Below are 22879 nucleotides of genomic sequence, written 5' to 3'. Positions count from 1 at the left end.
TCATTTCACCTTTTCTTTTCTATAGTTGTTCTATTTCCAAGATAGAGTTCTCAACTATATCTTGAATAATCATTAGAATATTCATTTTTACCCCACTATGATTAACCTTTAGTTAATATGTAAAATTATCAGGTTATTAACCATGGTGAACCATCTCCAGAATTTTTGCCTGAGTATTCAGAAATGCAAAGTGAACTTTGAAGACGCATGGACCACAGAGAAGAAGGCTGTGATGCAGCCAGCTTGTTGATGCACTTCTGATGTCCAGTGTTCTTAGGACTCTGGTACCAAGTGGAAATGTGGCCAACCTTCAAGATCCACAACATACAAAAAAATGTACCAGAAGACATTGCCACACCCATGAGTAGAAGAAATTTCAATGCACTAAGCGTATGATATCTCGTTTATAAATAACCAGCTCTATTTTGGCACCTGTCAGCAGGCTGGGGTTTTTTGTGTGTGTGTTCCACTACTATACAAGCCAACATACTTTTTGAAATGAAAACTAGTATAAAGTTCAACACAAACTTCACAATGAGAGAGTGATAGAGAGTTTCTATTACTTACTAATTTCAAGTTGAATTGATTTCAATAAGCCAAACTGCATGGGGAGACTGTAGACACACCACAACTTTTTCCTATCCTGAGCTTCAGTATATCTTTAAAACACTGACAGAAAGAATCTGTTTAGTCCAACCCAATATGGTTGGTTTAATTGATACCTGCCAGTGTACTGATTCCATTACAAGAGTGATTAAAGATAGGAATTAGTTCTTTTCACTAGTATCCTGGTCATGCTAACATAATCAACTGCTCTCCAAAGCATACCCCCAACTGACTTAGTAAAAGATTAAATAACCCTTAACCCATGTTCTCTAGATTGTTTTGATTTCTCTTTTATCTCCAGAAAATCTGTTACTCTTACCATAGTAAAGATTTAACTTTTATGTTAATGTTAAATAATTCAGCATAGAAGTCACCTTCAGAGAACACTTTGTGTTTATTTTTTACAGTTGCAATCTCCTGTAACTATTCCACCCCTGAATGTTGTATTCAAAACACTAATTATAGAAAAGTTTTCACATTAATTTAAAACACTAAAAAAGCCCAAATATGTTAAGCAAAAATATTGATGATGCATGAAAGAGTAGACAGATGAGATCATTTAAAAAGTAAAAATTCAGCTATCTAAAGAAAAAAGTTATATAAAGATTAGACAGTATTTTCCTTTTAAAATTATTGCAAATAGGGACTTCTCACATGCATCTGCTACTGCTTACGAAGGTTCTATCATAACCTGAGAATGTGCAAATGAGCTGCCCAAAAGTAACAAGACCGTGGATCATTGAATCACCTGCCTTGTGCGCTGGAGCAGACACTGGACAGAAATGCCAGAAAGGTTCTGAACCACCTTTGTGAGGCCTCATTAGAGAAGGAGGAGGTGAGTGAAAATAAAAAAAATTCTAGAGAGACAGAATTTAAAAAAAAAAAAATTCTTGCAAATAAAATTCTGCTGAGCATGAAGTGGGAATGGGTGTGTAATATACTGTGGACAGTCCATATAGCACTCAAGGTTCTTAGACTCTGCCCAGCTGAGGACATAAAACATTCTCTGCTCCACTATCTGCACATTGTACGTCTTTGTTCCTGCCCTTTTTAGGTGTAAGTCCTGCCTTCCTATCAGGACTTCTTGTTCCTCAAAGACAGAAATTTTTATTCAGACCATTTCTTCCCCCTAGCACCTTGTACAATAACGTGTCCAAAACATATTTGTTGAGTTGACTAATTGAAAGCCTAATGACATATATACAAAGTGATATATTAAAAGAGAAAGTGTTGTTTGACAATCAAAAATATACATGCTCCCATCTCATTTTACTTATGTTTGTCTTGAGTAAAAGAGCTGTCATGCTTTACATGTGGCTATGTGTGCTGATACCTGCCTCTGTCCATTCATCTCGTACTGCACAAAATCTACTAAAGCTCTTTATATATGATATGTATTGACTGTTATGAGTAAGCTCAATAAATGAATCTTAATGTCAATTTTGTGAGAAATTAGGACAAAAGTCTGGACTTGGATTGATGGAGAGGGAAAATTAAGGCTAGGAAGGCATGCTGGGTGCTATAGAATGGAAAAAGAAAAGGAATTAGCAAAGACATCAGAAAGAAGAAAGAAGAAAGAAAGAAAGAAAGAAAGAAAGAAAGAAAGAAAGAAAGAAAGAAAGAAAGAAAGAAAGAAAGAAAGAAAGAAGAAAGAAAGAAAGAAAGAAAGAAAGAAAGAAAGAAAGAAGAAAGAAAGAAGAAAAAGAAAATGGATACATATGAGAAAAAATATGAGGAAATAAACAATGGATCTCACTAATATTGAATTGCAAATGTAACTGCATTAGCAACCCTCAAAGACTGGGCAGTGACTCTATGACTACATTGCCTATTTCACTGGATACTTGCTTAGAAAAAGTGAAAATTCAGAATGGGGAAGTGAAGCTTGCGCTTTCAAAGACCTGGTGGGAAAAAAATCAGTGCAATAAAGGGACAGGTCATTTAGAATTGGTGTTCTGGTTTTAAATGAAATTCTTGGTATAATTTCTGAAAAACCATCTTAAGGACCATATAGAGCCACCAAAATGGTATTACAGCAAGCCTAATGCCAACAGGCCTCCGCTGTGTGTCTTTAGTCCAGGAAGAAGGCATCAATTCCATCTTCAGCTTTTAGGACTTATTCTACTTGCCTGAGTTACTGATTAATGTTCCCAGTGTGCTTTAGTGCTTTTCAGAAGGTGTCATATCCCACTTCTGGCCGGGACATGCAGCTGATATCAGGAAAGTCACCTTTGCTTCTGCCGCCCTGAATGTCAGGCAGGCATTTACATAGCTGCATCCCTATTCAAAGTATGAAGGGAGATTGCAGACAGTATGTTCTCAGGAAAAATCGTAATTCTTTGAGCAACCTCCCCCTCACCAAACCCAGACTTGGGGAACACTCTGTCATTGAGATCTCTTCCTTTTCCCTCTTCCTGGTAAAAATCCCAGGTAGTACAGGATCCGTTAAATTCATTCAAAGCTATAAATTACTGATAATCTAATGTGCTATTATTCATGGAGATTTTTTTTTTTGCATTTAAAAAAAATTAAAAGTCTTCACCCAAAGGAATTTATGGTAATTTTGAAATCCCAAGTATCATCGAGCAGATAGAAAACATGTGTTTTAAATGGAATATGGAATAGGGGGAAGGTTATCTCCTGAAATCTCTGAAAGAAGTCCACACTACTATGGTATATTTGATGTTTGGTTTCTCGATATCAACAGATTTTATAATAGAATTGTGATTGCAACATTAATACTAGAATGACTTTTAAGACTAAATTTTTAAGACCCTCAAGAGGAAATATTTCCAAATATTAAATTAGCCAGTGTTTGGTGAGGAAGAAAACTATCTCAGGTCATTAGGGAAAAGCTAAATTTAGCAAAAAAAAATCTGTGCAGATGAACTCAGGGTCAATGTTTTCTAAAATATTTTCACTTTATTTCCTGTTGACAAGTAGTATAGTTTGATACACTCAGGTTGGCTTTCAATAAATGGAGGTTACTAGTTGCCTGATTCATTTCATTTGATACTGAAATAAGCCAAGTGTTATCATCAGGTTCATAAATGACTTCAGGTCTTTTCTTATTCTAAATATATTCTGTATTTTTTTTAGTGGTTACAATGTGTCCTGTAGGATAGCATCTATGCAGTTCATTACCATTTTGGGGAAATCTAAATATTTAAGTGATTTGAGTTGAACATACAAGTTGCTCATCTTGGGATACCTACCCCCTTCACTACCACCACCACCATCACCATCACCACCACCACCTTGGATTTGTTTTCTGCCTTAGTCATGCAAGTATTTTTTTATTATCATTATTAATAGTCCATAAGGAAATTTTTTAGACTTTATTTTTATGAGAATTTGGGGTTTACATAAAAACTGAACTGAAAGTATGAAAAATTCTCATAAACCGTCTAAGCCCAGTTTTCCTATTAACATCCTTCTTCAGCATGATACATTTGGTACAATTGATGAGCCAATATTGATATAGTGTTACTAGCAAAAGCCCATAGTTTACATTAGGGTTAACTCTTTGTATTATACATTTTATGGGCTTTGACAAATGCATGACATGTATTCACTATACAATATCATATAGAATAGTTTCAGTGTGCTAAAATCCTCTGTGCGCCACCTATTCATCCTTCCCTCCCTCACCCCACCCTGCCCCCCCATCTCTGGCCCCTTCATCTTACTGTCTCCATAGGTCTACCTCAATCTATATGGGTTTGTTTTTTTTTTTACTGTATGTTTAAGGCAGGGAACAGTTTGGTAAGTGTGGTTTCATAGAAATAAAACAAAGGAGATTTTAAGATTTACCATAACACCTCAATTATGGCATCGGAACAACACTATTTTCACCAACAATAAATGCTTCTATTTGCTTTTTATTCAGCTAACATTAATTGGTAACATAGTACATGCCAGCACTGTTGTAAATGTGAGAGATGACAGTAGTAAGCAAGACAGACAGGGTCTATGCCCTCATGGAGTACACATTTAAATTGAAGGGGAAAGGAGGACAGAGATTAAACAAAAAGTCAAGCAAAATATCTTTCAACACTGCTAAGTAGAATGATGGAAATGAAACAAGGTTATGTGATTGAGTGACAGGTGGGGACAGTGGTTAGGGAAGACTTCTCTGAGGACCCGACATTTGAGCTAAGAATTAAGAAAGAGGAAGCAACTATTCATGCAACAGAACATTCCAGGCAGAGGGAACCACAAATAAAATACCCCAGAGATAGGAACAAACTTGATCTAACTGAAGAACGGAAGAAAGTCCATGTGGCTGGTGGGCAGGGGAGTAAAGAGAAGAGAGAGTCAGGGGAGTGAGGCTGGGAGAGGCAGGAGAGGTTGGAAAAGGTCAGTGAGACAGGTGTCCAAGGCCAGATCATAAATGACCCCATAGACCACAGTAAGGAGTTCCAATTTTATTTTATAGGAAGCTACCGCAGGATTTTGAGCAGGAAAGTAACATGATCCAATTTTTGTTTTTAATACCATTACTCGATCTGTAGAATATCTTAGAAGTCTTCTTTAAAATAAATATTGAACACTGATATATCAAGAACATTGCAGATGCCAACCAACGCAATGCAAATCCTCGAAAGTAAAAATGATGTTTTTACATTCAAGGCCAATATCATCATTACTTGTTTAAGTTCCTACCCACTTCCCTGCCTAAAAGAAATAACCCAACAGCACCGTCAAAAGAGTTTTCAATCCCTTGCAAGATCTGCAGAGTTTGCCATTTGGTACAGGGGTATTTACACTCAGTTCCCTACCAAAATGAAAAAATCATTTCCATAGAGAACTACAAACGAAGATACCTTTGAAAGTATATCTGCTTCCTTTTTTTTTTTTAATTTTATTTATTTACTCATGGGAGATACAGAGAGAGAGAGAGAGGCAGAGACACAGGCAGAGGGAGAAGCAGGCTCCATGCAGGGAGCCCGATGTGGGACTCAATCCCAGGTCTCCAGGATCACGCCCTGGGCCGAAGGTAGCTCTAAACCTCTTGAGCCACCCAGGGATCCCCGTATTTCTGCTTTCTACTGTAGCCTCTTACTTAAGCTTTGGAAAACCATGCTATACCTGTAATTACAAACTGCATTTTAAAAATACAAATGAGGAAAGGCTGATGACCAAATTTAGCTCCAGCAGATAAAACTGAAAAACCCAAACAGCATTGGACCTTTGGGATGTGAAATGGAAATTGGCCAAATACAATCCAGGTGCTTTTCTGCTTATTCCAAATCTAGCTCCAGGGGACCAGCCTCCCCTGCCAATGAATAATTTTTCTTTCTTAGCTTCACAGAGAATTGGAGGAATAAGTGATTTCAACTGTCTGTCTCTATGGCAACTAGTACCCTAATTTCACCTCTTAGGTGGCAATTATATCTATTCACTAAATAGCTTTCAGTCCCTACTTTTATGATGAAAAAATTGATTTCATGAAAAACGAGATACAGGTAATAGGTGAACTTTTCCCCCAGCAACCATGGAGTACAGTTTATACGAGGTATAATCATTTAGAAGCAGAATGCATCCTATGTTTTTTTCTTTTCTTTTTCAATTGTAGGATGTTTATCCCTTATGTCTTTCCTCTAGTTTTTTTAAATAATAAAATATTATTTTTTCTTGCTTAACATTTATTTCTGTATTCAACTATGCAAATTAGTTGGATTCATTGTAAAGAGTGTTGCAAATAGAGAATAAAAATTAGAAAAGCATACACAAGAAAATTAAGTTCATTCCCCTTATTTAAAAACAATCACTGTTAATATTCTAACATTTTAGGTGTGTATATACATAGAAATATGATTTAAATCCTATAGCAAATATATTTTTTGTAACTGGACTTTTTCAAAAAATATGTTCTGAGAAGTTTTCCATACCATTAAATATTCTTCTGATACATGATTTTAATGGCTTTTAAAGAGTCCATAATATTGGTTTACTATATTTTATTTAACTACTAGTTCTATGCTGACATTATTAAACATAAACGTTTATGTATATCACTATTGCCTTATAATAAACCCCAGAAAAGATATACATAAACCAAATGGGATAAACATTTTAAATTTTATTGCCAAATTTCTCTCCCCTAAAATCATAGTAATTTATTTTCATAGTAGAGGTAGATGGATGAGAGTACACATTACCTTAAATTCTCTATTAGAGGTACTATTATTTTTAGTGCCAATGAGAGAGGGAATATTTCACTACATGTCTGTAATATCTCTAATTAAAGACTTATTTTAAGGTTAAATATGTTTTTAGATTTTCATTGTTTATTTTTAGGAGAGAAAAGATACATGAATTGCCTGTTCACATCTGAATGAAAGAATATTTGTTATCCTCTTAATAACTCTCCTCTCTCTATTTCTTAGTAACAGAAGAGATCATTTTTAGTTGGGCACACACCCCCTTGAAATAAAGATATTTTCCATTCTCTTTTGCAGCTAAGTGTGGCTGTATATTAACTCTAGGCTGATGAAATATAAGCAAAAATGATCTTTGCTATTTCAGAGAAATGTCCTTAAAGGCAGATGATATGCCCTCTTTTCCTCTTCATCATTCTTGATGGTTGGAATGCAGGTGTTATGGTGGGAGCTTCAGTTGCCATTTGGACCATGAGGATAAGGATTGCACTATAGGGATGGTAGAGCAGAAAGCTAGAGGGAATCTAGGTTCCTAAGAACTTTACAGAAGTTTTATACTGGAAAGCTGGTCTCCAGATTTTTATTTGAAAGAGTAAAACTGTATTTTTAAGCCATGATTGTGTTACATCATTTGTTTTATGAAGCTATACTTAAACCTAATTGATATAAGATTTTTGCCCCATATTATTTTTCTTAATGATTTTTTTTTCTTCAAAGATTTATTTATTTGAGAGAGAAGAGAGAACGAGCAAGTGGGGGGGGGGGGAGGGGGAGGTGAGCACCAGAGAGACAGAGGAAGAATTCTGAAGCAGACTCTACTCTGAGTATGGAGCCTGAACCCAGGACCCTGAGATCATGACCCGAGCTGAAATCAGGAGTTGGCTGCTTGACCAAATGAGCCACCAAGACACCCCTTCTTACTGATTTTTAGGTGCACTTTCTATTTTAAGGATAGTTATACTTTATCTGGTATTTATGTTACAAATTTTTCCAGATTTTCATTTGCTCCTTAATTTTTTATGGAATTAGGAGATGCAAAAATATAATTATTCTTAAATTTAATTAATACATAAGTTACATTATATATTCAGAAAATCATTTAATGGTATTAGCTTAGAAATATAAATTCCAGAGGATCCCTGGGTGGCTCAGCGGTTTAGCGTCTGCCTTTGGCACAGGGCGCGATCCTGGAGTCCCGGAATCAAGTCCCACGTCGGGCTCCCAGCATGGAGCCTGCTTCTCCCTCCTCTTGTGTCTCTGCCTCTCTCTCTATGTCTATTATTAATTAATTAATTAATTAATTAATTAAAAAAGAAATATAAATTCCAGGGGCATCTGGGTGGCTCAGTCCATTAAGCATCTGCCTTCGGCTCAGGTCATGACCCCAGTGTACTGGGATCAAGCCTCACATTGGGCTCTCTGCTGGGTGAGGAGTCTGCTTCTCCTTCTCCCTCTGCTTGCCGCTTGTATGCTCTCTCTGTCTCTCTCTCTCTCCTTTTCATATAAATAAATAAAATTTAAAAAAAGAAACATAAATTCTAGAGAAATATTTTGTCTCAAACATCATAAGGCAGCACTGAGAAGCCTGTGTTCATTTCCTATAGGAATACAATTAAATGGTTATGTTGCAGGCCACAGTCATTTAGATGATGAAAAATTGTGTACATTTTTAAAGACTTGATAATTCATTCCTTGCTAATGCAGAGAATTTCTGTTTATAATCTGTGGGGCTCTGGATTCAAAGCATTGCCTCAGGCGTCTTCACTGGGGCTTAAGGGAAGCTGGGTGGGCTGGGTCTGCCTGCCACTCCCAATCTTATTTTTTCATTAGAGTTCCACAGAAAAGCCCCCGCCAGATGATTTCCCCCCACACACAGATAAGAAATATAGGGTCACAATTTCCTACCAGGTCATAAGCAGCCAACATTTTTTTCTGCACATCTGGAATTGCCCCCAGAGGCTCCAGATAAGGAAAGTTGTCTTTCATCACAAGAGAGACCGTAGGGGTATTGTCACTGGTGATGAGCCGAGACGACAGGGTCAACAGGCACTGCTTCAGACTGGCAATTGGAGGAAGTCCACACAGTTCCTTAATAGACACTATGGCATTCTGTGGGGAAGAAAACATGGAATTAAACTTCTGACCACATGACACATCACCCCCAGCACTTCTAGATTTACACGAAAGTATATTCATTAAAGGTATACCCTCCAATAATATGTAATTTGAAGGAAACTGGATTATAATCAACCAGAAGTGTAATGTGCACCACGATAACACACAGAACCAATTCACTATTATACTTTGTCAGTTTTTAGCAACTGCCACAAATATGCCATAAAGCAAAGCTGATTGCGAACCACGGCTACATGGTGCTTTTCAAAATAGAGTGCTGGAGTAGTCACATGAATTAGCATTGGCTGGTTGTGAATATCTTATTCAATTTGTATCATGATGATTATAAAAACATGTCAGTGATTATACACTGGAGTACATCTCCATTCGGCTTTTCCCTTCAAGGTAGCAGGCTGCTATTACTCACCACCCTGCATCTGACTAACCAGCAATGGTATTTCTCTGTCATCCCATCAGAAATGTACCTGACAGATGCATGTACTAAAGCAAATTTCATGTAGAGCTACATTTGTCCATGTTACAGCCTTTTAAAATTCATTTGAAATAGAAATTATAACTATTTTATGTCTTATTAACAGTGAGCCGTACCTATTAGATGTCGAATGAATTTAGCAACAATGATGGTATTTCATTTCCCTACTGATTAGGGTTCAAATAATCCTTAACCCAAGAAACTTTAGGTTGAGATGATATAAATTATCAGCATTACCTGGAAAAACTTCATCATAACCAACTCTTTTTACTGTGTATTTTAAACACATAATATGCGTGAAGGATATATTTCAAGAATTACAGAGAAATAAAATCTACTTGTAATATATAAAGTAAGATGCAGAAATGATGTATAAGTAATCTAACAGGGGTTTATAATAGTTTTGAATATGTCAGAAAAAGTTAGAAGATGCTAATATTTGGAGCCTGTTTTTAAAATAGTGGCCAAAGCAACCACTTCAAAAAAAATTGCTTACAATCTAAGTATTAATGTGTGATTTATGTACCATACTGTTTCCTACCACTTTAGCTATTTAAAATTGATTTCAGGTCCATTCTGGAATTTCTCTGTGAAAAAATGTAAAAATATAGTCTTCACCAAATGATGGGTTTGAGGTTCAGTACCACATGACTAAAAACCATGAATGATCATGAGTTTTGGTAGCAGGCACTTCTGGATTTAAAGCCCAATATTCCTACTTACTAACTGCAATATTTGGGAAATCGCTTAACTTCTTCAAGCTTGTTTTCTATCTTGAAAGTGTGGTCCTTTGGTGAAAATTACTATTAAAATATTAGCTAAAGGAGCAAATAAATTGCATTGAAAAATATTCCTCTCTTGTTCTGTTCTCATACCTAGACTGCTACTTCTCCTGCCAACCAACACCTCTTTTGCATATTGCAGGAACTTAGTATTTGTTGTTTGATTGTTTCTCAGTATCTTGAGCCTAGAATAACTATATTCTATAATATCGAAGAAAGATATTGTCTGAATATAAGCATTAACGAAGGGAAGGAAATTAATGTTGAATCTCCACATGCCAGGAGTGGGTAATTTACATATATTGTCATTTAATTCTGATAATAATTCTGTGATGTATTAGTATTTTTCTTACCACATGTGGAGAAAACTGATGATCAGATATCTGAAATAATTTGCTCAAGATCACAAGGGGACAGAGTTTAAGCTGGAATCCATGTTCCTCCAATTAAACCACGTTTCTTAGAGAAGATGACATAGTTTTCAACAAGTTCAAATGCTGAATATTGGTTGGTTAGTTGTGTTTCCTTTGGTGGGGAGCGATTTATTATTGTTGTCATTCACTTAAACAACTAAAATAACCTAATAGGCATTATATTTGTTTATATGACTTCAAATTCCCTTTCATGTTCATATCTGCAGATTTTACGTATATACTTGTAATTAGTATTGTCTGTTTGTATATATAATATTTTATATATTGCACATATGTATTGTTTTACATTCTATTTTTTCCACATTGTTTCATATACACAACCCCATACTGGTTATATGGCAGGGATATTTAATGGATATATAAAGCATTTATATTAACTGGTTTGGTTCAGGCTAAATTTAACCCAATGTTCATTCACAATTTGATACATAAAATGCATCTGCTTTATCACAGGCAACACTTAATTCAAAGGTAGATGGGTTTACACAACTTTTCTGATAATTTTTTGAGGAGTCAGATCACTAGTAAAACACAACATGCATTGGTGAGGGAGGGGTTGTAAGAAGTAAAAGCAGGAAAGAAGAGTTTGGGATTTTTCCTACCTGCATATTTTCTCTCATATCTATGGCTTCTCGTAAGGGATGAACTGCTATTTTAAAGATGTCATCTATGGTCTTAAGGCCGATATTCCTGAGCATGGTATATTCTCGAACTTTCTTCCCCATTCTCACTGACAGGCTGCGCTTCTGTGCCTTTCCTCCTCCACTTCGATTAGTTATTGCTATATGGACAAAAAGGGTTACATGTTCCATGATGTCACCCACAAAAGAGCGCAGGGGCACATGCCGATATCCAGGCTGCAAACATTCAAATGGTATTGTATATTGTCCTATAAACTCATCCCCAATGTAGTCATCATCCAGAACAACAAAACGAATCATGGCCAGCTCAGGTAGGTTTACTTGAAACTCAAAAGTTTCATCAAAAATAGGGTTATCACTGTTCTGCTGGACAGTTTTAGTTCTTTGTTCTGAACAATCTGCTGGAATTCCATGTATCTCTATACAAACGTAGGGATCTATGACATCTCCTTTGGCACAAGCTCCCTTGGGCTTTGGAAAATTCTGACCACTGATGATCTTGATATGAAGAGCTAGAGGAGACACCCCAGGTACAATGCCCTTTGTGTTTGCACTGAAGTAAGAAACTTCATCCCGCATAATGGATGGCCGTAGAACATAACCACATCCTCCATTTTGAAGAAACCAGCCTGTGTGAAGATCCATCATTGGACCTGGAGTCTGAAAATTCATTGCCACAATCTGACAGCCACAATTCCAAAAGTCCTGTGGATTCAAGTTACTGGAATCAATCCTCATGGCACTTGGATAGACCCTTGATAAGAACCTCTTATTATAATTTACAAAATCCTCTGGGTATTCATTTGCAATTCGGCTGGCCTCTGTTTCACTAAATGAACACATTTCCCAATAGTTTTGGCTCTTCATAGACAGTTCAAAATCCCTATACTGAACAGACTTGCAGATAGATACCAAATCAGAGAGCTCCTTACACAGCAAGATTTGTTTCTGCTCACCATTGTAATCTACCGACAGCCTTCGAGACATTTCTGCTTCTTCATCTTCATCTGTTACTTCTCCTTCTAAAACATCCGGGTCAGAAGGCAATTTCTTTCCTTTCACAATAATCATTCTTTTCAATTTTTCTGGTGATGGGAGGTAGGTTTCTGATGACAAAGGCGCCTCTACATAGAGCTTATCGCCAAAGACCGTTTTCATCTGTTGAACCATTATCTTCTGCTGTGGTAGGGAGCAGTGATTTCCCAAACAAAGAATGAGTGGGTACTCAGAAGCAACAAAGGCAAATTTATTTATCACCTCTATGACACTTCGAAAGGAAAGGTGTGTTGTCACATTATTTCGATTACAAAGGATCGGTTCATTGTCTGAACCATCACTGACATCAAGTTCAATGCTACGACAGCCCATTTTCAAAGCTCTAACATATCCATTAATATCAGCCGGGCCCCTGAACTGGTCTTCTATGAGATAGGTGTTGTGGGATGCATTGATGTAGTAGTGAGATAATGGCTGGGTCATATCTTGAGCAACCTTTTTCTGCTCAGGATCAAAAATATCACATTCTGGTGACAACAGATACTGGGTAAAGCCATCAATTGCAAGAAACCCTTTTTGACGTCCCTCTTCGGAAAGTTCGTATCTCCGAATAATGTCTAAGCACATATCCTCAGTAATATGGGTGACTCCTTGCTCAGCTTCTAAAAAGAGCATGAGATCGTTGGCATCCAAATATTCTTTGTTTTTAGATATCTGTACCAGTAAGAAATATACTTCTGGCCTGGTGCAGAGTTCACAAAAAGCTTCACAAAATTCCTCTTCTGTCACTCGTGTGGTTAGTTTTTCTTTGCTCTTCTGGATTTCTTTAAACTTTAACCTGATCTTGGATTCCTTCAGGGTAGGGTTGAGCTGTTTTATTAACTCTACAGAGGTGTCTTCCAACATAATCCCATTCCCATCGATATCTGCTGCCTCAAACACCGTTTTCAACCACATGAATCTTGGTGTGTTCTGATTGCCCTCCATAAAGTCTAGGGGTTGCTTACTTCGAGAAACCAGGTACCGTAAACCTGACACCCAGATGTTTGCTACGTCTGCTGAATTGGCAACTAGGTCCAGAGACTCATAGTTTTCCCCATGGAGTATGGAAAAGGCACAGTCCTCACAAATCTGGTCAGCGAGGCCATTGTTTCTAAATGTTTCTGTGTTCTTCCCCAGTCTGATCTCTTTTATAGCGGAAATGTCAAGCTTAGCTTTCTCAAGGTCTTTCTTGGAAGGTTCCCAGCGAAGAGCTTGGAGGTCTGTGTCCAGAGTGAAAAATCGGTTATAAATACGAGAATTTGGCCGGACCTTCTTCAGTTCACAGCCAGCTTGCATGAAGCTGATGCAGTCACTCGCACTGCTAATTTTCTTTTCCGAGGGCATGCTGCTGAAAGACACTGTTTTCTTTCTTCCACCACATTTTTGGTTTGAAGGATCCTGTAAAATAATTTGAAAATAGTTATTTAATATTCCTTAGAAAAATAGACAAATTCAGTAACACTCTATGAAATCCTCAGACTCCATTGAGATATTATGGTGATTTGGACCTGAAGGCTAGCCTAAAATTCACACTTTCATTATCCCAGAAAAGAAAACTTGCTGAGAAAATCGGTATTATTAGGTTCAGAAAATAAACTTATTTTTCAAATGCCTAGCGTTCTTTGAAATAAAATCTACTATTAAGTTAATGGCAGATCACTCATTTGTTCATTAAAGCAGATTTCTTAAGAACTTCTATGTGTTGGTACTTTGACAACCTAACTCAAATCCCTACAGATATGTGAAAGAATAAATGGTAGATTTCTTTAAAGTTTTCCTCATTTATACTTAGCAACAGTTTAAGTTTTATACTTAAAACCAATTCAAGGGGCACCTGGATGGCTCAGTCAGTTAAGCATCTGCCTTCCACTCAGGTCATGATCCCACGGTCCTGGGATGGAGACCACATTGGGCTCCCTGCTCCATGCGGTGGGCGGGGGGCGGGGGGGGGGCTGCTTCTCCTTCTCCCTCTGCCTGCTGCTCCCCCTGCTTGAACACTATTCTCTCTCTGTGTCAAATATATAAATAAAATATTTTTAAAATAAATAAAATAAAACTAGTTCAAATAAAAGATTTTTACCTTCATAAGCTTTACATCAAAAAGGACAACATACTTAACTAAAAGTCACTTTTTTTCCCCAAAGTATTTTGAAGAATGTATCTTGAAAGTCAGACTGGAAACTAACAGCAGACAAATGACTCTAACTAGAGCAAATTTTCAGACTAATGTAAACAGTTTGGATGAACCTTATGAGAATTGAAACCTGCATTTTGGTATAATGCTATTAGCAGCCACAGCATAGAACCAAAGAGAAATTTGAATGTTCCACTAACTTTTGAGTTCTTCCAATGTAAAATAAATTTCCAAGTCTTTTGCCATAGAATTTCACAGAGACCACCTCCACCTTACCTTTTATCCCTCTCTTGAAGTGTCGTTGGATCCTAGTCTCACAGACTCCCTGTGTCCTCCCATTTTGCCCTTCACCAAACTACAGTTCTGACAGGGCATTAAACTTTCTCTGTTCAGATTAGTGTGACTTAAGCAGGTTAATTATTTCTTGTGGCTGTTTCCTTCTTGGGTGTATCTAGGCCTTCTCACATACTGTGTTTCCCAAATTAAAAGTCTCGTCTTTATATTCATAAGTTAGTAGATGTCATCTTAGTCCCAGACTACCCTCTCTACTTATCACTTCCAATTCATTTACACTGAACATCTGACCAATGCCACTTAAAACTGGATATTTTTTATACTTTCCTCTGAAAGTATAGATTAAAGTTAATCATGTTCCCAGCCAGATCATCAATTCAGATAATTCTCCCAGGAACAAATTTTGCAAAAACACCTTAATGCATGTGTACAGTGCTTGATTTTATAAGCATTTTGAAGAGGCAGCAAAGTGTGGAATGTAAAAATCATTGTCCTTATGCAAAAATAACTAGTCTCAAACTGTGATTATTCCCCTCAGTAGATATATGACCTCGGGTAAGTCATTTAGCCTCTCTGAATCTTAATTTCTGCTTTTAAACAGGAATCAATAATCCTTGTATATAATAGTGCTGCTGAGAGACTCAAAAGAAAGTGTACATGAATATTCTTTGTATACTGTAAGTGCTTATAAGGTTAATCTTTTTGAAAGAAGAGGAACATTTCTTCATACACCTAGTCACTGTAGGACCTGACCAGAATTTGGGGGGTTATCAAGAAGTTGATTCATTCTTGACCTCTGAGCATTTAAGACAAATCTTCAGTGATAAACTGAAAATATTTTAAAACAGACACATGATATTACTATTTTAAGCACCGAAAAGTTTGACCAAAGTAGTCTGGTTGTCTCCTTCACTGACATTCTTTCAAAACAGGGTGCTGAATTTCTCCTCCAAGGCCTTATTTAATTGTGATCTTGACTAGAAGAGCCTCCCTATTCTGTGATTCAGGAAAAGGCAAGATGATTTATTATTCAATTGACTAAAACCTTGCCCATGAAAAGAAAACAAAATTTGCTTTAGTTATAGGATGTCGGTGGGATGATTCATTAACTGAAAAATATATCTGATCTTCAAGTGACAAAAATATAAATTACTCAATTTATTTGTAGAATAAAAAAAAATCTGTACAGATTACAGAATATTGTTTCTTGATGGCCTGGCATTTAACAATTTAGCTCTTACTTTACCAGAGAGTTGTTATTTTTAATTATCCCATAGTAGTCAAATTCCTCATCCTTAAGTTAAAAAACAAGTATAAATCTGCAGCTGTTTATATGCAGTTGCACTATTAGGACACATTTAAATTCATCACAACCCACATGCTCAAAAATTTCAGACATATGTGTGTATTTCCCCACACTATAAAGGCAGGCACCTAATAGCACTGCTGAGATGGGATTAATATACCAAGTAAAATAAAGAGGGAAACTGCGAATTGTGATAGTAAATTAGACTGTGACTCAGCTTTTAAAGCTACCATTTGACTAGGCAAATTTTAAGCTAATGAGACCTTTCACAAAAAAATTATTTTTATATAAAGCAGATCATGTTCCAAGTAGGATTACTGTCAATAGAATCATAAAACCTCTAATAGTTTCTAACAAACCTTAAGTGGGAAATTAGTGTTGCTGTAAATGCATGTATATAGTTCTTGTATCTATATATGGTACCATACCAACCTTCACAGTCTTAACACTTCACTCTTGGCTTGAGCCACTGTTCACAAGAACAAAAGTACTGCTATCAGAAAAGTTTTTTCTTACAAGCCTCTCTTATCTATGGTAATATCTCCTTAAATCAAGACAATCTCTCTTAGTAAGATAAGCCTTCAAGAGATAAATGTTTTCTATCTAGCCTAGGAAAGAATTGACCTGCTCCAAAATGCTTATATCCTGCTTTGACCCCCAATTTCCACATGATTACAAAACTTATCCCAAAATGCCTTAAAACTTGTAACCAGCAGAAAAGATATAATCTTAGGTTGTCATCTCATGAAGGACAAACTCCGAAGTTACTATAAGCCCCCAAATGAGCCAAAAATTGGCCGAAGCACATATGAAAAATAATTCATTTATCTGATGTTGACTAGAGCCAGGATTATTTCTATTCAAAATATGCTTGAAAAGTTTCAGGACTCTGATATTTCTCCAAGTCTGGTTTTTTTTGTTTGTTTGTTTGTTTGTTTTCCCCCAGTGGTCATGCTATACATTAGCTCTGAGAAGTTGAGAGGGGAGGGGGCTGGGAATTGTACTGAGTGGACAGGGAAGATGGGCAACTCCAAATCTCCTTCTGAGCTTCATCACAACCATGGCCTCTTTGTCGAACCCTACACCTCCACATTTCTGTTCCACTCGAGATCTTGGCAGGTTAGTGTGGAAAGGGGGGACTGTTCAGGCAAACAGACAAGAGATATTCCCAAATGAAAAAATTTGAAGTGTTGGTGATAGATCTACTTGCTGATAAATACAAAAAATATGTGATGATGGAATGAGAAAAAATCCACTGCAGTTATCTATATACTGGAAAGACAGGTGCTTTTGGCACTTTCCAAGAAAACCAAAGTTTGTTGTTAGTTCGAGTGTGCTCTTGTCATCTTCTGGCTCATTAGATAATTGAATTGACTCCTCTGGTCATAAGGTGATTATTATAAGGAGATTATTATAAAATATGAGGACTTTTCATTTATTTTAAAGCTAAATTTCTTTACTCTGGGATGAAGGGAAGAGGCTAAAGTGCTTATTACCCTCAAAATTTCTCTGAAAGCAGCTTACAAAATTTGTTTGTTGGATAGCACATTATGACTCTTCTGTCCCCTAAATTAAAGTTTAGCCTCCTCTTCCAGCAGGGTGCAAGAATTAGTCAGGCATTGAACTCAGTCCTTTCTATTGCCTAGCATCCTATGTTCAAGTTTCCAAATTATCATTTCACAGGAAGGGAACACATTTAAACAACTTAAATAATGAAATGAATAAACCAAATTATGTTTATAGGGTCTCTGAACATTTAAGATAAGATAAAACTTTACATTTGGGATCTACTGTCTTCTTAAACGACTTAATTGTCAGAATCAAGAAGAGTCCCATAAACTAGCAAAGTAAGTAGTAGGCAAATGTTTTATTCTTTTATTAAGGCAATACAAAACATTGATATGCTTATGAGCATTGTTTCTAATATATTCATATCATAAACATAATTTCTATCTAATTTCATGATGTAAGGTTGATTTCTAGTCTTTGAAATAATATTAAAATACTAGGAGAAAATGGCCAAATGTTGTTTTTATTTTTTAAAATTTTTCATTATTTTCTAACAACATTGCTGTGTATCCAGTATTAGAACTAGGATACCAATCATGATTAAATGAGATTCTTACACAGCAGTAAAAGCTCTATAGATCCCTAAATATGTTTTATTAAACTAAAATTAGAAAAAAAGGTTCAAATAAGCCAAATTAATAAACTTGTTTCCATAAGTTCCCATTGGCATTTGTCCTCTGACCCCAATAAGGCTGGGTATACTGCAAGTTCCTTAACAAACACTCAACAAATTAAATCATTTTTCTTCAGTAACACATTGATGAGCTGCAGAGGCAACTTAGCTTATTCAGTGCAACCATTTTTGGGTCTTAATAATGGAACTATTGAATTATTTCAATATAATAATTTTAGAAAAAAGTATACTAAAGCAATACAATAATGTGAGTGTACCTAATGCCACAGGGCTGTACATTTTAAAATGGTTAAAGTAGAAAATTTTATGTTATATAAATTTTACCACACAAAATAGAGTGTACTAAAGCATTGTAATATAAATTTAAGAGTAAAGGAAACATATCTACATTTTTCTACCTCTCACCTGATGAGCATGTTTAAATATCAAATTATATCATCATATATTCTTTTCCCTTTTTTGGCAGGTTGTTTTTAAATGAACAGCTCAAAATGGTTCTTTGTTAAAACAGAACAAATTTACAAACCTTAAAGATTAACAATCAAACATCAGTTGTCAAATTAATTAGAAGGAAGCTTTTTTTCCTAATGAAGAAATCCAGCTCTATAGATACAGATACACTAAAGTGACATTCATTTTTCTCGTTTTGTATGAGGGTAAAACACTTATTTTTGAAGAGCTCTCTTAATAAAGTCTTTATATAAAAGTTTAATAGATTATAATTAAAAGGTAAGCAAAAATATAGGCACATATATCTTATTTTCACCATAGGGTTTCTATCTTGTTCTTATAGACAACCTATGAACTCTTAACACTATACTGTTCATTTTAGTTTTATGAACTTCCAAGCAAAATTCAGAAAAAAGATCTGGTAGATACATGAAACCTTCCAAGGATTGTGGACAATATAATCCAGAATCCAAATGAGCCCCAACCTTGGATATTGAGAGGCCCCAGGTTTCCAGTCTTCATTCATTCATTTAACAAACAGTAAAGGGTATGCCTACTACATTCTAGGGACTAGCACATTGTAGAGTTTTGAAGAAACTGATAAAGTTTAATTTTTATCTTAAAGAGATCACTCTGGATGTGCACTAGATGATGACACTGAGGATGGTGTTATAGGTGACTGCTGACTCATTAAAGAAAGAGACCGTGATTGCTTGAAGTAGATTACTAGAAAAAGGAATGGAGAGAGGTGAGAAATAGCAAAAAAATAGGAGGTAAAATAAAAAACCTTTGACTGGGTCTAGGATGACTCCTAGGTTTTTGGTTTGATTGAGAGGTGAGTAGAAATATTACTGAGATATGGACTACCAGGAGAGGTGAAATGGGAGCAACACAGAGTTTACTTTGGGCCAAGGTGGAATTTTATTTTTTTTAAGACTTTATTTATTTATTCATAAGGGACACAGAGAGAGAGAGAGAGAGAGAGAGAGGCAGAGACACAGGCAGAGAGAGAAGCAGGCTCTATGCAGGGAGCCCGACGTGGGACTCTATCCCAGGTCTCCAGGATCAGGCCCTGGGCTGAAGGCAGCGCTAAACCCCTGAGCCACCCGGACTGCCCTGGAATTTTAGATGACTATGGGACATCTAGATGAAAAGACTGGGCAGAGAAGAAGACTTAAAATATAAAGGTTGAGGGATAAGAGAACCAGGAGCATGACCTCTCAAAGAAGCCAAAGAACAGACTTAATTAAAGGAGTGAGTGCTGGAAAATAAGATGTTAAGATGGCTTACTGGATTTAGCTATTCAAATCTCTGCTGGTAACTGATGAGAGAATGTTCTATGTTGCCTTTAAGATGGTGAGGACAGTGACAAGGGTGAGAGCAAAGGTTTTCAGGGAAGGAGAGGAGCAGGTATAAATGTTCTTTGATAAGAAAGAAGGCCAGGATGACTCTAGCAAAAGTTGGGGGTAGAGTGGCTCCAAATGAGACTAGAACAGCATGCAGAGGCCAAGAGTGATCATCCAGAAGAAGGCTATTCTCAAAAATGCTGGCTTTATTAACTTGTATTGGTGATAGTTCAAGAAATGGAAATCAGGTCTAATATATACATGTTATCTAATATATATATAAAATATATCCGTCCTATGGGCCAATGCCCAAATCTACATCCACATTTGGCAATTAGGCAGTCTAGAGAAAACACACTCTCCACATACAAGGTCTAACTCTTTACACAAAACTCTAAGAAGTTGGGGAGGTGGTATCCTCATTCTACCTGTTACCTTCAAGTTTCAGGTAAGGGAAGGTTGCAACTGTAGAATCATACCATTCAATCCACATTAAAGTTTCCGAAGTTATTTTCTCACAGTAAACTCAAATTGTGTAATGTAAAGTCACCAACCGGTGACATGACTTACTTATGATTAATATCATGTGACCCACCTTAAGTCACTATGTGTGTGGTACAGTGGGGATAAAGGTCCTGATATCACTGCTGAGAAGTGGCTGAAGCCTAACCCAAGCTCTGTGTACCATTGGCTCTCCCTGGTGGCTCCCTATGCCTCGCTGATAAGTGGAATAGCTGTTTTATTATCCATAAAGAAAACATTAATTCTCTACAACACCTTATAATTCAACAGAATCTATTAAAGGCAATGCTAACTTATGCAGGCACATATCTCTTGCCAAATTAAGTTTTATGTCTGTATTTAACATGTATTTCATTTATAAAAGGTGATTCATTTAACAAAATACACTAAACTAAAGCTATCTTCTTTAGGAAACCCACTCTGATATGTATACACTGTGGCAGGGATAGAAAATTAGTTGAATTATAGGAAGCCAGTGACAATCTAAATATTCTGAAAAACGATATCTTCTATTTTTAAAAAAATGACATCTTCTCTTATATGACTCTTCTCACCTGAAAGTAAAAATAAGTGATATTCTGTAGGCAAACGTGGGCAGAGTGTAGAGAGTCCATTTCAGGGTAGGTTCTCAGTACCATTGATTTGTTTTGAGACCAGAGGAAGGTTCCACTGTTCTAAATATCACTGCAGTCATTCATTCAGAACTCATTAAGAAATGACTCAATAAAAATTATCTCAAGCTCTTTGGCTGCATGGTTTCTATCCAGGCTTTTCTGCAAGTATGACTCTTATTATCCGTGTCCTGTGTATTACTTCAAAATAGGGCATTAGCTTATAGAAATTTCATGTCCCTACTATGTGCTAGGCATTGTCCTAGTGGCTGGTTCTTAGAAAAATAATTAATCCCCAAACTAACATTGCCTGGAATAAATGCCTTCTTTCAATCACTTTTTTAATGTACAAGTTTTTATAAATGATAAAGTTAGCAGAACACTGACAAAAATTATCAAATTTGGTAATTAGAGAAAAGCATACAACAACGCAACGCTTCTTAATAAACAAAAACAGGGGTGCCTGGCTGGCTTAGTCAGTAGAGCATGCAACTCTGATCTCACAATTGTGGTTTTGAGCCCCGCGTTGGGTATGGAGATTACTAAATAAATAGGTAAAATCCCCAAACAATAAATAAATAAGTAAATAAATAAATAGCAGCTTTAAATACCATCAAGAATGTTTGATAACCAAGACCAGGAAGGGGAAAAAGAGTCAACAAGGGCAATATTAAACAGAAGTACTATAGTAATTATATATAGTTAAATTATATCTTTAACACTAGAGCCTTTACTGAGATAATTAAAAGCAGACAAGAGGCAAACTAAGCTTTGAAATGTTCAAAATCTATAAAGCTGATCTTAGGCAAAATAATACTAAAAGCATTGCCATTTAACAAGAAAACGAATACAACTTCCACATGGAACCTCAATATAATTTTAAATTACACAGCTCTTCCTAGATGGAAGAGCATCCATTATTCCTAGATGTGCTAGAAAGACCTTGCCACTAAGTGTGGCTTGTAAAAGTTTGCTGTAGGAACCCAGAAGATGGCATCAGTGGGCTTAGTGACACCAAGATCCTGTTGCCATGCTCCCTAGTAGGGTGTCCCCCTACTTATCTGCAGTTTCACTTTCCACAGTTTCAGTTAACCACAATATAGAAGTAGATGATCCTCCTTCTGACCTTTTGTCAGAAGGTCAATAGTAGCCAAACACCACCTCACAGTGCCTCCATCATTCATCTCACTTCATCTCATCATATAGACATTTTATTACGGCACATCATCACAGAAAGAAGAGGGGTGAGTAGTACAATAAGATATTTTAAGAGACCACATTTACATAGCTTTCATAACAGTATGTTGTCACAATTGTTTTATTATTAGTTATGATTGCTCATCTCTTACTGTGCCTAATTTATAAACCAAACTATGATAACATAGGTATGTATGTATAGGAAAAAGCGCAGTTATCTATAGGGTTCAGTACTATCTGTGGTTTCTGGCATCCACTGGAGGATTAAGGGGGCACTACTGTAATTGCTAACAGTCACACTGTAAAGCAAATTATTAATGACAATAGTACCAGATTTTCAGTAGATTAATAATTTTATAATGTCTGCTAAAATAACTGGAATTGCAAAATTAGCTTAATGCTAATTTTGAGTCACATTCTATCATTTTCATTTTTGAGACAAAGGTTTCTTTGTCCTCCTCTAGACAATAATGTTTGTCTCAAAATAACAAGGCTTTGGTTTGAAATCTTTAACAAAAGCTGGGAAGAAATTGATTCAAAAAA

General features: G+C 36.2%; 1 protein-coding gene across 3 annotated transcripts in view; it reads right to left on the bottom strand.

The window, feature by feature from the left end:
- The window catches only part of PLCL1 (phospholipase C like 1 (inactive)), a 332194-nt gene that overhangs the window by 60165 nt on the left and 249150 nt on the right, over positions 1–22879 (bottom strand). For 2 of the 3 annotated variants that reach the window (XM_041737357.1, XM_041737358.1), the window contains exons 2-3: positions 11197–13671; positions 8676–8879 (exon numbers count right to left, since the gene is read on the bottom strand). In XM_041737357.1, coding sequence (XP_041593291.1) covers positions 8676–8879; positions 11197–13671 — 2679 coding nt within the window. Of the gene's footprint in view, positions 1–8675; positions 8880–11196; positions 13672–14683; positions 14774–22879 lie in introns of those variants that run through there. The other variant, XM_041737359.1, reaches the window with a different exon arrangement.

This window comes from Vulpes lagopus, chromosome 22, assembly GCF_018345385.1.
Source record: "Vulpes lagopus strain Blue_001 chromosome 22, ASM1834538v1, whole genome shotgun sequence".
Taxonomy (NCBI): domain Eukaryota; kingdom Metazoa; phylum Chordata; class Mammalia; order Carnivora; family Canidae; genus Vulpes; species Vulpes lagopus.
The sequence above is the reverse complement of the archived record's forward strand: the minus strand, read 5'-3'. Positions and strand labels throughout refer to the sequence as shown.